Genomic DNA, 13,208 nt, shown 5'->3' on the forward strand with positions numbered 1-13,208 from the left:
CAAAGCACCACTAACATTTATTAAAAAGGTGTCTCCTTTGGCCCGAGTACAAGTAAGTAGCAAGTGGCTTTGTCGGTTGCCCAAGAGAAGAGAATTTAGTAAACTATATTCTAAAGTACTCTAAGAATTTAACAGGGAAGAGCTGGGGCAATACTTCATTCAGTCAAATTCTTGGCAGAGAACCTGGGTCCAATCCTCAGAACCTACATGAAGGAGGAGGGGAAGCTAGATGGTGGTATACACTTCACAGGGCTGGAGAGAGAGGTAGGGACGATGGACCACTTAGGCTCACTAGCCAGCTAGCCAGGCTAATTGGCAAGTCCCAGGTCCCATTGAAAGACTGTCTTGCAGGGCCTGATGACACATGCTTTAATCCCAGCACTAGGGAGGCAGAAGCAGGTGGATCTCTGTGAATTCTAGGCCAGCCTGGTCTACAGAGTGAGTTCCAGGACAGCCAGGGCTGTGTAGAATGACCCTGTCTCCAAAACCGAAGGGAAAAGGTGTGCGGGAGACCCTGTATCCAAAGAAAAGTAGAAGATACCTGAGAAACCACATACATGCTAGGTAGTCTTTAGCACATTCACACATGTTCATACACACACACACACACACACACACACACACACACACACACACACACGGAAATTAGCAGGGAAAGTGAGTGTTCTCAGTATTAAAAATAAAGCAAGAAATTTATTTCATGACCAGCCACAGTGGTCAGGATTTATGGTGCAGAGTACCAGAAAATTTGTTTTCAGGGAAAAGTTGATAATCTTGGTATTGATAATAAAACACAAAATTAGTTTTCTTTGGAAAAAATTCAGGGGCCAGAGAGATGGCCCAATGGTAGGGAACACTTGACTGCTCTTGCAGGGGACTCTGGTTCAGTTCCCAGAACCCACATGGTGGCTCACAGTCATTTATAACTATAGTTGCAGGCAATCCAGTCCCCTCTCCTGACCTCCACAGGCTGCAAGCACAGATGTGGTGTACGTACATACATGCAGGCAAAATACTCAGAGAGGAACAAAATAAATACATCTGAAAAATGTTTAATTGAGAGGAAATGCTTGTCCGGATAATTTATAGGCTAGATGAATAAGGAAGGGTGTTTGGTTTCTACTTATTGTGGGAGGTTCTGAAGAATGTCTTCCATTTGGAATTTAGCAAGGGCCCGCACCCCACTTCGTATTGTGCGTCTACTGTGCGGTTTTGAACCATAACCATGGCTTCGTCAAAGCTTCATAGCTTAGTTAGTGCCCGTGGGGTCTGTGTGGACTAGAAACCATTCTCAGGAATTTGGCCACTTCTGCTTTGCCCTAAAGAGGTGATAGCTAAAGGGACTGGATTTCACAAACAGTAAAAAGGATATGTGTGTTCCTTACATACACTTGAGGTCTTCTTCCACAGGTCTTACATGTGGTGAGGAAACTGAGGCCTCGTTCTAAAAGCACACCACGCTGTCAGGGTTGGGGTCCAAACCCAGCCTCCTAGACAGCAGCTGGTCTGTGATGGCACCAGGCCATAACCTGTTCCTATCCCCCCCTGCTCTCCCTCCCTCCATCGCCACAATATATCTCAGTTTCCCTCAGTAGATTTGGGTCCTAATTAGGAATAGGGCTGTGATGAAGTCGGGAGAGTGACGAATAAGTTTAATGGCTTGGGAAGCCCCGGGGAAGCTCTGTTCTGCCCTTGGACTTCTGCCCATTGCTCTTCTGCTGAAAACGAACTCTTAGTTCTGAACAGTGAAACAGTGGCTTTTGAGACTTTGTAACCTGGGTCATTCAATGCTCTGATCTCAAAGAAAAGCAACAGTGAAGCCGTGCCACAGACTCTTGCAGAGAGGGGAAGCTGTTTCACTGACCTGAGGAGTTTGAGACAGAAAAGCAGACATTACAGAGGAAAAGGGTGTGTGCCCATGAGTGTATGTGCGCACTTCACAAACCTGGAGTAGCATCCCTGAGAGTTTGGGGCAGAGTATAGATCTGTGCATACATGGTAGAACACTTTTGAGACCGGGAGCTGGGAATAGTTTGTAGAGAAATCTGTTACCCCTGGTGCTCGGAGTAGTCATATCTTTGTAGGTGCTTAAATATCCAGATAAAGGGTACTCAGGACCCATTTTTACAGAGCTTGAAAGAGGCCTTTGGAGATTTCAACTCATCCAGAAGTAATTTAGCTGGATGCCGCATCAGACTGCAACAATGCCCAGCAATCCAGTGCCCAATAGTGTAAAATTCATAATGTCTGGTACCAATCAAAAATGTCCAGGCATATGGCCAGGTGTGGTAACATACTTGTAATTCCAGTGCTTGGGAGGCTGAGATGGGAGGATTGCCTAAACACCGAGCTGGGTTCCATAGAAACCCTGCCTCAAAGAAGGCTTAGGGAAACTAGGCATATAAGAAGCAGGAGAGATGGCTCAGAGGTTAAGAGCACTGGCTGTTCTTCCAGAGGTCCAGAGTTCAATTCCCAGCACCCACATGGTGGCTCACAACCATCTGTAATGAGGTCTGGCGCCCTCTGCTGGCGGGCAGACATACTTGCAGACAGAGCACTGTATACTAAATAAATAAACCTTAAAGGGCAGGTAACTAGTACTTGCTTCGGCAGCACATAGACTACAATTCTAGGGGCTGGAGAGATGCTCAGCAGTGAAGAGCTCTTGCTGCATTTGCAAAGGACCTGGGTTTGGTTCCTAGTACTCACAGCATGACTCACAATTGTCTATAACTCCAGTTCTAGGGTATCTGACACCCCCTTCTGGCTTCCTTGGGCACCAGGCACACACATGTGCACATACATATATGCAGGCAAACATTCACACTAAAACAATTAATAAACCTTTTAAAATATGAACCCAGAAATAACAGAGATAACGGGATTCTCTCTCTCTCTCTTTTTTTTTCCTCTTTGTAGCTTTGCGCCTTTCCTGGATCTTGCTCTGTAGACCAGGCTGGCCTCGAACTCTCAGAGATCCGCCTGCCTCTGCCTCCCAAGTGCTGGGATTAAAGGCGTGCGCCACCACCGCCCGGCTGATAATGGGATTCTTAAACAAGGACATTAAAGTTGTTTTCTTACAAGTAAAGAAGGAAATAGAACTTTGCACATAATGAGGAAAGAGAGATCCATCAGACAGGTGGGGTGGGGGATGAGGACACTGGGTGCTGCTGACAGACCAGAGCAGCTGTGCTGGATAGAGCGGGCCAGAGACAGACTGACCACAAGCTTCAGGCCAGCCCGAGTTACAGCGTGGACTGATGAAAACTGAGCTGGGGGCGAGGGGGCAATAATAAAGATTAGCAATAAGTATTATCCAAAATGAAGTATGCCAAAAACCAAACCAAACCAGAATTCCCCATTTAATGGGGGGGGGGGGAGGGGGCGTGCCTTTGACTGACTGAAGTCATGGGAAGCAAAACTGAGAATGAAAAGGGACTGTAGTAGACTCAGCTTATTAATTACATTGACTATAAATATTCAGAACACTCCAGTTGAAAGTTGCAGGGGTTAGGGAATCTCAGTAGCAGAGAGTATACTTTTTAGCATTGCACAAAACCCTAGATTAAGTTTCTAAGATAGATGATAGATAGATAGATAGATGATAGATAGATAGATAGATAGATGATAGATAGGTAGATAGATAGGTAGATAGATAGATAGAAGGTAGGTAGGTAAGTAGGTACATAGGAGATGTCAGATTGAATAAAGCACACTTTTGCTTGGTATATGTAGCACATACCAAGCTTGGGAGGCTAAGTCAGGAGGATCAAGAATTCAAAGCCAGCCTGGGCTACTTACAAGACCTGATCTCTCCAGGTGGTGTCGGCGCACACCTTTAATCCCAGCCCTTGGGAGGCAGAGGCAGGCGGGTCTCTGTGAGTTTGACCACCACTATGACTAGCTTCAAACTGTCTTATTTTGCAGCCCTTTTCTCTCAGCCTCAGATGGCTGCCTTTTGGCATCATGTAAAAATGGGTAAAAGGAAGAAACTCCGGGTTTCCTCATGTGCATTATCTATTATGAATGAGACATCTGCCAGAAGCCCCCACAGACTTCTTTTTCCTAGCTCCTTAGGCCGAGAGTGGGTCATTTCTTCTAGTCACCTGCAAGGGTTAGTAATTGTGACTGGCTGAGACAACATCTTGATTTACCCTAGGTACCCAAATGAAGTCCTTAGTCTCAGCAAAAAAAAATGATGGTGAGTAGCAGGAACACAGCAAGGCTCTGCCAGCACAGCAGGAGACAGGATGGGTTTGGGAATGGAGTTATTTAGGAAGGCTCTGCTTAGAGCTTGGGGCACTATAGCATGGGAGGAAAGATAAGCAAGAAATTTCCTTTCATGAAGCTTCATTTTTACCATAACAGGTTTTAGATAATTTGTGTGATTATTTGAGGAGTTGGTTTTCTGGGTCCTTTTCTGGAAAGAGTCAATACTTGGCATGCAGAGGACAGGTATCTGGAGTGCAGTGATTTGATGGAGTATTTATATATTTTTCAATGGCTGTATTTAGACACTGGGAAGTTTCAAGATGTACATCTCATGTGGTTTCCTAGTCTTCACAGTGGTCCTGCATGATGTATTATTTCATTGCCTCTGCTTCACTCTGAAGGCTTATTTGGGTTGAATTACTTGTGGTACTGGCAGAGCTGGCCTTCAGACCTGTATCCGTCCAGTTCTAAGGCACACACAAATTCTTTCCTGCTTGGCCAGTTCTTCTTAGCTCTCTGATAATCAGAACTGATCTTATTTGTCTCAGAGTCAATACACTGTTGCGCTTTTATGTCTGGCTTTTAATAGGTGTGGCTCCCACTGGATAATAAATAAAGCTGCTTTGGCCTATGGCAAGGCAGTGTAGAGGCAGGTGGGAAATCCAAGCAGAGATAGGAGGAGGTTAAAGGCGGAGTCAGGGCAGATGCTGTGAGCCTCTGCCAGGAGAAGCAAGGTGTGAGAGAACAGGTAATGCCACAAAGCCACATGGCAAAACAGATGAATAGAAATGGGTTGAATTAAGTTACAAGGGCTAGTGAATAATGAGCCTGAGCCATGGCCATGCAGGTTGTAATTAATATAAGCCTCTGTGTGTTTACTTGGGACTGAGCGGTTGCAGGACCCGGGTGGGACACACAGGAAAACTTCCAGCTACAACACAGTGAACTAGATCCTGGAAATAGTGTTTTGCCAACAGTCAGTGAGCACGAGGTGAAGGCAGGTGTTCCCTCTCAGGGAGTGTTAAGGGGTTGAAAGTGAGTTTTTTCCAGTCTGTGAAGTAGACACAGGTGGGTCACTGACTTCAAGGCCAGCCTGGTCTACATAGTCAGGTCCAGGCTAGCCAAAGCTGCAAGAGTGAGGCCCTGGTCTCAAAAAAGAAAAAAATGAGTCATTTCATGCCTGAGGGATCAGAGTCAAATTATCCAAGGTTGCAGGGTCTCTGGAAAGTGTTCTGCAGGGTCTCTGGAAAGTGTTCTGCAGGGTACACTGTGAGGGACTGCTGGGTGAGGTCACCGTGACTGTGGGGTACACTGAGGGCTGCTGGGTGGAGTCACCGTGACTGTGGGGTACACTGAGGACTGCTGGGTGGGGTCACTGTGACTGTGGGGTACACTGAGGACTGCTGGGTGGGGTCACCGTGACTTTGGGGTACACTGAGGACTGCTGGGTGGAGTCACCGTGACTGTGGGGTACACTGAGGACTGCTGGGTGGGGTCACCGTGACTGTGGGGTACACTGAGGGCTGCTGGGTGGAGTCACCGTGACTGTGGGGTACACTGAGGGCTGCTGGGTGGAGTCACCGTGACTGTGGGGTACACTGAGGACTGCTGGGTTGAGTCACCGTGACTGTGGGGTACACTGAGGACTGCTGGGTGGAGTCACCGTGACTGTGGGTACACTGAGGGCTGCTGGGTGGAGTCACCGTGACTGTGGGTACACTGAGGACTGCTGGGTGGGATCACCGTGACTGTGGGGTACACTGAGGACTGCTGGGTGGGGTCACCGTGACTGTGGGTACACTGAGGGCTGCTGGGTAGGGTCACCGTGACTGTGGGTACACTGAGGGCTGCTGGGTGGGGTCACCATGACTGTGGGGTACACTGAGGACTGCTGGGTGTGGTCACCGTGACTGTGGGGTACACTGAGGGCTGCTGGGTGGGGTCACTGTGACTGTGGGGTACACTGAGGGCTGCTGGGTGGGGTCACCGTGACTGTGGGGTACACTGAGGGCTGCTGGGTGGGGTCACTGTGACTGTGGGGTACACTGAGGGCTGCTGGGTGGGGTCACCGTGACTGTGGGGTACACTGAGGGCTGCTGGGTGGGGTCACCGTGACTGTGGGGTACACTGAGGGCTGCTGGGTGGGGTCACCGTGACTGTGGGGTACACTGAGGGCTGCTGGGTGGGGTCACTGTGACTGTGGGGTACACTGAGGGCTGCTGGGTGGGGTCACCACTATGCAGAGACTTCTAGAAGAACCCTCTCTTTGGACCTGTTTCCTTCCTCTTTCAGCAGCATGTTCTATTATGAAATTAAATTTGATAATTTGGGATTCAGAGCTGATTGCGTCTCTAGTTGAATGATTTCAACTCAAAGAATAGACCACCGCAGGCATTGTGTTTCTTGAAATTTCTTGTTTTGCTTTTGAAACAGGATCCCCCTGTAGCTCAGGCTGGCCCTGAACTCATAGAAACCCACCTGCCTCTGCTTCCCAAGTGCTAGGATCAAAGGTGAGCACCACCACACCTGGCTTCTTGAAACATTTTTAAGGCCTGTTTGTGTAGTAAATTACTGGGGTGGTAGCCTAACAACATTTTCACTTCATTGTTTTGTAATAGTTATTGGGGCATTAGGGGGGGTGGTTTAAGAGGTTGGATGTTGGTAAAGCAGCTGGGCTACTGTGGGTCCGGTCACTGCTCTTTTCCCTCATGTGACGACTCTCTTAGAAGTAGTGAGCTCTCTTCTAGATCAATCTTGTTTCCCTGGATTCTCCCAAAGTCCAAAATGGTCTCATTGATTGTCCCCAGTGGACGTTATCTTTTAATGAGCCCCCAAACCTGGCTTCCAAAACCTGTACTAGATGGAGCTGACCCCTGGCCTCAACCATGCCCCCACAGTCCTCCGCATTAGTTTGTTTATACATCCCTTCCCCTGGCCCGGCCCCTCCATAGTCTCAAAGTTCTAGGTGGTCGAGTAACGGAGACCCTGACTTTAGACCTGCTGTTTTCTAAGGGTGAGAAGGAATGGACTAATCAGGCAGTCTCGACAGGAAACACAGTACTGTCTCAGATGAAATACTTACTGGAATGTTGACATTTGCTGACTGGTGCAGGTGATTCAGTTTCCTGCTCGCACACTGTGTCAGGAACACTACCACTCCAAAAAGAAGTGCTTAAAACAGCCAGTTAGTTCTGCAGATCAGTCAGTGGATGCTCTGCTTTCGGTGCACTGGATCAGTTAGTTGTGTCAGTGTTTTAAGGTAGACTCGTGTGACGTGATGCTGGCGGTAACAGCTGGCATCTGTCGGGTGTGCACTGACCTGCACTGCCTAGATGATTCACAGGTACCATTTCAGTCTTGTCACAAGGTCAGAAGGTCTCATCGTTAGAGCTTATTCAAAGTATGCCCAATGCCATATGGCCATCTGCCAGGCTGCATAGAAAGTGCCTCATGAATTCTGAGTGTGGCTTCACCCACGTCCAGATAGGTCTTGTGACTGACTGATTTTAGTACTTCTGATCTACCATTCCACAGTCCTGTGGCTGGCTGGTTCTATCTTCTCTGTGGAAGTCAGAATGCAGGATCTCAGCGTACACACTGCAGGGCATATGTTGGGCTCTGGCTACTGATGGTTTGGCGACTGTGCTTGCTGTTGTGTTATAGTGGGAAGCTGAAGGACACCACTGGACCTCTCAAAGTTCCCTGGATTGAGAGAGGACCTGACGTTGGGTTGTGCTGCATTTTTCCTTTTTAATCCAGAGCTATTTTGTTATGTTTATTTACAATTTTACAGGTTTAAAAGGAGTTGGAAAAGTCATTAATGTAAACTGCAGTTGAACCATTAGCCTCTGCCCAGACTTGGGCTCCTGAGAGTCAGGCATTTGCTCAGGTCCCAGGAGCTCAGCCTCTCTTACTCTCCTAGATTGGTCTCTGACAGCCATCTTAGACTTCATCAACCTCCTCGATGCTAAGCAGCAAGGGAAGAACTTGTATTTTAGAGCTTTTCTTTACATTTCTTAGCTTGTGAATTTAAAAAATAGTAACTTGGATAGACAGTTAACTGGTATTGGACCTCAGAGAGGTAGTCTGGTAATGCAGTAGTGGAGGGCATCCCCAGCCTGTCCAAAACCTGAGGACCACCAGTGTCAACACCAAAGAGAGAGGGGTAGTACAGAAAACAGCAAACCTTTAATCAATCATCATAGGGTCAGACTGAAAGGATTATGTTGTATTTATATTGTATATTTAAAGTGTTTGAGGACCTATATGTATAAAGTGACCAGCACAAATTAATTCTATGGATGAGATCATTTTCTGCCAGGATGACTCTGAAACTCAAGATCTCTGTGGCCCTTGGGTTGGTCAGGGGCCCAATCTAGTCCTTATGCCCAGTCCCAGTTACAAAGGCTGATGAGTGCTTTGGCAGCTGGTAAAAATAAGGGACATTGCCAAGAAGGAATGTAATATTTTCATAGAAATGTCTAAGTATGCACAAAACGAAAGAGAATAACAGAACTAATTTTCATGTACCTGCTTTGCTGGCTTCAGTGGATGCTTAGTCTGTTTTTTTTTTTTTTTTTTTTTTTTTTTTACCCCACCCCGCTTAGTCTGGTTTTAAGGTCAGTCCCGAACATATCATTATAAGAAACCTTGACTCTTCAAAGGGGATGAGTCCTTGCTTTGAAAGCCTATAGTATATGGCTATAATGATTGCTTCTGTTCCTGGAGCTTAGGGGAGCATCAGTTTTTCCAAACCTCTAATTCGGCTTCTCTTCTCCAGGGCCCAGTCATATACGCACAGTTAGACCACTCTGGTGGACATCACAGTGGCAAGATTAATAAATCAGAGTCTGTGGTGTATGCGGATATCCGGAAAGACTAAGAGAAGACCCCCAAACATATCTTAAGCAAGAAACAAATCCAAAGTGGACTCTTGTGCAGATAATGCCCAGAACCACGTGTGGCCTTGAGGACTCAAGCAAGGACAAGCACATGTATACTCAGAGAGAGAAGAAAATGTGTATAAAGGATATGTATATTCTATTTAATCTTCCCGATGTGAGAGGCCAGTGTTGCATGGTGAAGAAATGGTATGAGTCTACATAATGTAAATTGCCTTGCTCTTTCTGTGTATTCTTTCAGTCATTTCTAATCGGAACGTATGAGAAACATCTCTGTCATCGAGTGATATGGTTTGCCTCATTGGAGACTTCACAGAACTGTTAGTATTTCCAGCAGACGTGGCCTTTTCACCCAAGGGCTCAACCTGTTGTATCAGCATTTCTTATAGTTAGAGAATGAAATGTTCAGTGGACGTGAGTCTCTCATGGTATCAGAACCATTTGTTCCATGCTAGCTGACACACACCATCCATTAGCCATGCTACCTGAGAAGTTTTTGTTGATACTTTTCTAAAATATGAGGGAATTTGCAGCCTGAGACTGTCCTCACCATCCTTCAGCAGATGCTAAGGTCTCTCTAAATTAGCTTTTGTCACTGTGTGGACAGCACAGCTGACTGAGGGTCTTCGTGGCTAAAAGGGTACAGATGGCAGAACCCAAGCATGATGTTCACATGGGAAAAACTTCAAGGGAGCATCATCCTCCTTTTTCTTCTCAGCAATTCCATAAACAAATTGCACATTCCAGATACCTCCTGACAGGTGCTGTACCTTCTCAGGGCTGTGCTGAGACAGTGTATATGATGCTGGTGCTCTGTGGCCTTTGTTCAAATGACACCTATTCTTAAGGGCCCCCTCCATCTGATTCTATGACCTCTGCCCAGTCAGAGCCAGATCCTCTGTCAGCCCAAGCCAGCCTTCTTCCCTAGGCTGGGGCAGTTTGCTGCCAGCATCCTGGGCTGAGACGGAGCCGGGTTCCAGCTGCTTGCAGAAGGGTGCTCAGGCCTCACAGCCTAACTCCACACACCACCTCATTTGGAGTATCAGTCCCTTTCCTGCAACTCTGCCTTCTGGGGCCTGGCTACAGATAATATCGAGGTCACGTCCAAATGACAGACCTGCCCTTCCCATGTCTTCTGACCCGAAGAAGGAGGCATCCTAAAACTTAGGTGGGAATTGTGAAGGGACCCCTAAAAGGATGGCTTACAGATTAACATTACTGTCTGTATTTTCTCAATGGAAATATATCCAGTTAGGGAGAAGTATCAAATTCATTGTTACTTTTTGATATTTTCATTTGTACTTCTGTGAATACTTTAATACATTTTTTTCAATTTCGGAATGGTGCTGTCTGCTTGTTTTTAATCAAAAAGAAAAAAGACAAGACTTTTCATCTGTACCAATACCGCCACATCAGCCTTTCTCCTGTATACACTGCCTGTGTGCCTACTTCAGGGCCTTTCTGCCACTGTCTCCAAGGCCCCAAACAGGACTTCTGCAGATGTTTGTGTGGCCTGTTCTCTAGCTCCTTAAATCTATGTTCAGATGTCCCCTTAGAGAGACCTTCTGCAACATACAAAAGCCACCAAAGGCCAGTGAGGTGGCTCAGTAGGCCTGACAAGCTAAGTCAGGTCCCCAAATCCACATGCTGGAAAGGAGGGAACTGGGTCCTGAGGGTTGTCTCTGACACCAGATCTACAGTGCCCCAGGCTCCTCCTCTGCAAAAGCTCACCACCCCTAAATAGGGCAGGATTAAGTCAGATCCAGCTGGCATCAAGGCCACCCTGCTGCTTTCAGAAGAGAATCCCAGAGGTTCCCTCAGCCCAGCTCAGCTTGCTGGACCCAGGCCTCCATGAGAGCCTGTGGATGGGGTTGGCATGTTGCCTGTGCAGCTGAGAAGCCAGAACCCCGGCAGCGGGAGGAAGGCCAGCAACACCGAGTTCTCCCTTGAGAGAAGAAATGATGGCACGCACGCACACATGCATGCACGCACGCACGCACATTTTAAATAGTTGGAAATAATAGCAGCTCCCTGGCCCCATCAGTTTGTTCCTATGTCAGCCCAGTGTTCCCTTCTCTGGTCTCCCCACAGGAACATGACTAGCAGGACTTGGCTGTTCTGTTCATGGCTCCCCCAGTGTAGAAAAGCACTGGATACTTTACAGCTGCCTACTGAATGCTTGCTGGGCATCTGTCTCTTCATCGAGCCGCACTGAGAACCGTCCTGGGCCAGGCACTGAGCGTGAAGAAACCAAAAGTGGAGGCCAGAGCTCCTTGAGACGGCTGCCGGCCAGTCCACGTGGCAGTGAGACCTAGTCATCCTAGGACTTGGCACGGGCCAATGGTTGGCCTCTCTTACTCTTGGGTAGCACAAAGGTTGTCAGGCTTGGATTATATGTTTTGCCCAGCCACTGTCCACTTAGTGATGAACAAGGAGAGGGCGGGGCCTGTTTGGCCTAGCACAGTGGTTCTCCACCTTCCTAATGCTGCCACCCTTTAATACATGTTGTGCTGACCCCCAACGCTAACATTGTTTCCGTTGCTACTTCATAACTGTAATTCTGCTACTGTTCTGAATCATAATGTAAATATTTTTGGAGAGAGAGGTTTGCCAAAGGAGTGGTGATGTACAGGTTGATATGCTGTTCTGAAGGAGAGACCCTCATTTCTTCTTTATCCAGATCAGTGTTCCACAAGCCCGAGAGCAGTTTTCTCCAGGATCTGGGCAGAAGAGAGAGATATGGCGGCCCAGGGTCTTAGTTTCAGTTTGAAAGAGAGTTTGGTGAAGGTAGAAAGAAATAGAAACGCTCCATAGTCACTTCATCTGTCAAGAGCCACGTCACAAACGATACCACTGACCAAGCAGTGTTGGTGCTTTCTAGTGATGTGTATGGGTTGCTGGTTACCAAGGATACGAAGTGAGCCCCTGGCTTTCATAACTTCAGGCTCTCTGGATGGGAGAGATGGAACCCTCAGGGTTTCCGTCATCTCCACTTCTCTCAAGGGAGAACTCGGTGTTGCTGGCCTTCCTCCCGCTGCCGGGGTTCTGGCTTCTCAGCTGCACAGGCAACATGCCAACCCCATCCACAGGCTCTCATGGAGGCCTGGGTCCAGCAAGCTGAGCTGGGCTGAGGGAACCTCTGGGATTCTCTTCTGAAAGCAGCAGGGTGGCCTTGATGCCAGCTGGATCTGACTTAATCCTGCCCTGTTTAGGGGTGGTGAGCTTTTGCAGAGGAGGAGCCTGGGGCACTGTAGACATGGTGTCAGGGACCCTGTCTCAAAAGAATGGCTACATCCATATGTAGCAGCATCAGCTTGCCATGTTGAATTAAAACATTCCTTCTGTATGTGATAGCAAGCCCAGGCACACCATGTAAGTGTGGAAGTCAGAGGACATCTCATTGAAGTCAATCCTCCCCTTTTACCACGTGGGGCTTGCAGAACAAACTTGTCAGGTTCATCAACAAGCCTGTGAGCCATCTCACTGGCCAAACACAAACACTTTGGAAGATGCATTCTGAGAGCCAGAGTTTTGGTTTTATCTAGTTCCCAGTGTGTAGTCAGATTTCCTTCGTTGTGAAAATGGCATTTTTACAAGTGGTTTCTTCAAATCAGGATCCAAGCGTGGCCCTCATAAAGATATGTGGGGTGGGGGTGAGGGAGGTCTATTTTAAAAGCAAACATGGGATCGTGATGCTCTCGTGGTTTACCTCTGTTATCCTTCAGCATTGGGCCAGCAGGGAAGGACGCCGGCCACCAGTCACTCACTCCTACAGCCAGGACTCCTGTGTTCTGGATGCACCGGGACATTTTCAGTTACTTCTAAACCTGCAGACATTTCAGGCTATTCCCAGTTGTTGGTCTACTAATAATTCTGTGGTCAGTTGTCCTTATGAACTATTAAAGAGAAAACTGACAACTGTAAACAATTTTCAGCCAGAGGACTCTCAGCTCAGGGTCAGACCAGTCCTTTGGGCTCTTGGAAATGGGACCTAACATCTGAGGGGGCAGGGGCTGAGGCCCCCTCCCTTCTCACATCCTTCCTAAAGCTGTCGGGAGCTGACCGGGAGGTGACCGGAAGGCCTGACTTTGAGGG

The 13,208-nt window shown here is 47.7% G+C and overlaps 1 protein-coding gene across 2 annotated transcripts in view; it reads left to right on the top strand.

Moving 5' to 3' along the window:
• Positions 1–10,427, top strand: part of Mpzl1 (myelin protein zero like 1) — a 41,492-nt gene extending 31,065 nt beyond the window's left edge. Inside the window, exon 6 of one of the 2 annotated variants that reach the window (XM_036202370.1) lies at positions 8,993–10,427. In XM_036202370.1, the coding sequence (XP_036058263.1) occupies positions 8,993–9,094 (102 nt within the window). In that variant the 3' untranslated portion in view covers positions 9,095–10,427. The remainder of the gene's footprint in view (positions 1–8,992) is intronic. The other variant, XM_036202371.1, reaches the window with a different exon arrangement.
• Positions 10,428–13,208: the final 2,781 nt, after the last annotated feature.

This window comes from Onychomys torridus, chromosome 11 (assembly GCF_903995425.1).
Source record: "Onychomys torridus chromosome 11, mOncTor1.1, whole genome shotgun sequence".
NCBI classification, from domain to species: Eukaryota; Metazoa; Chordata; class Mammalia; order Rodentia; family Cricetidae; genus Onychomys; species Onychomys torridus.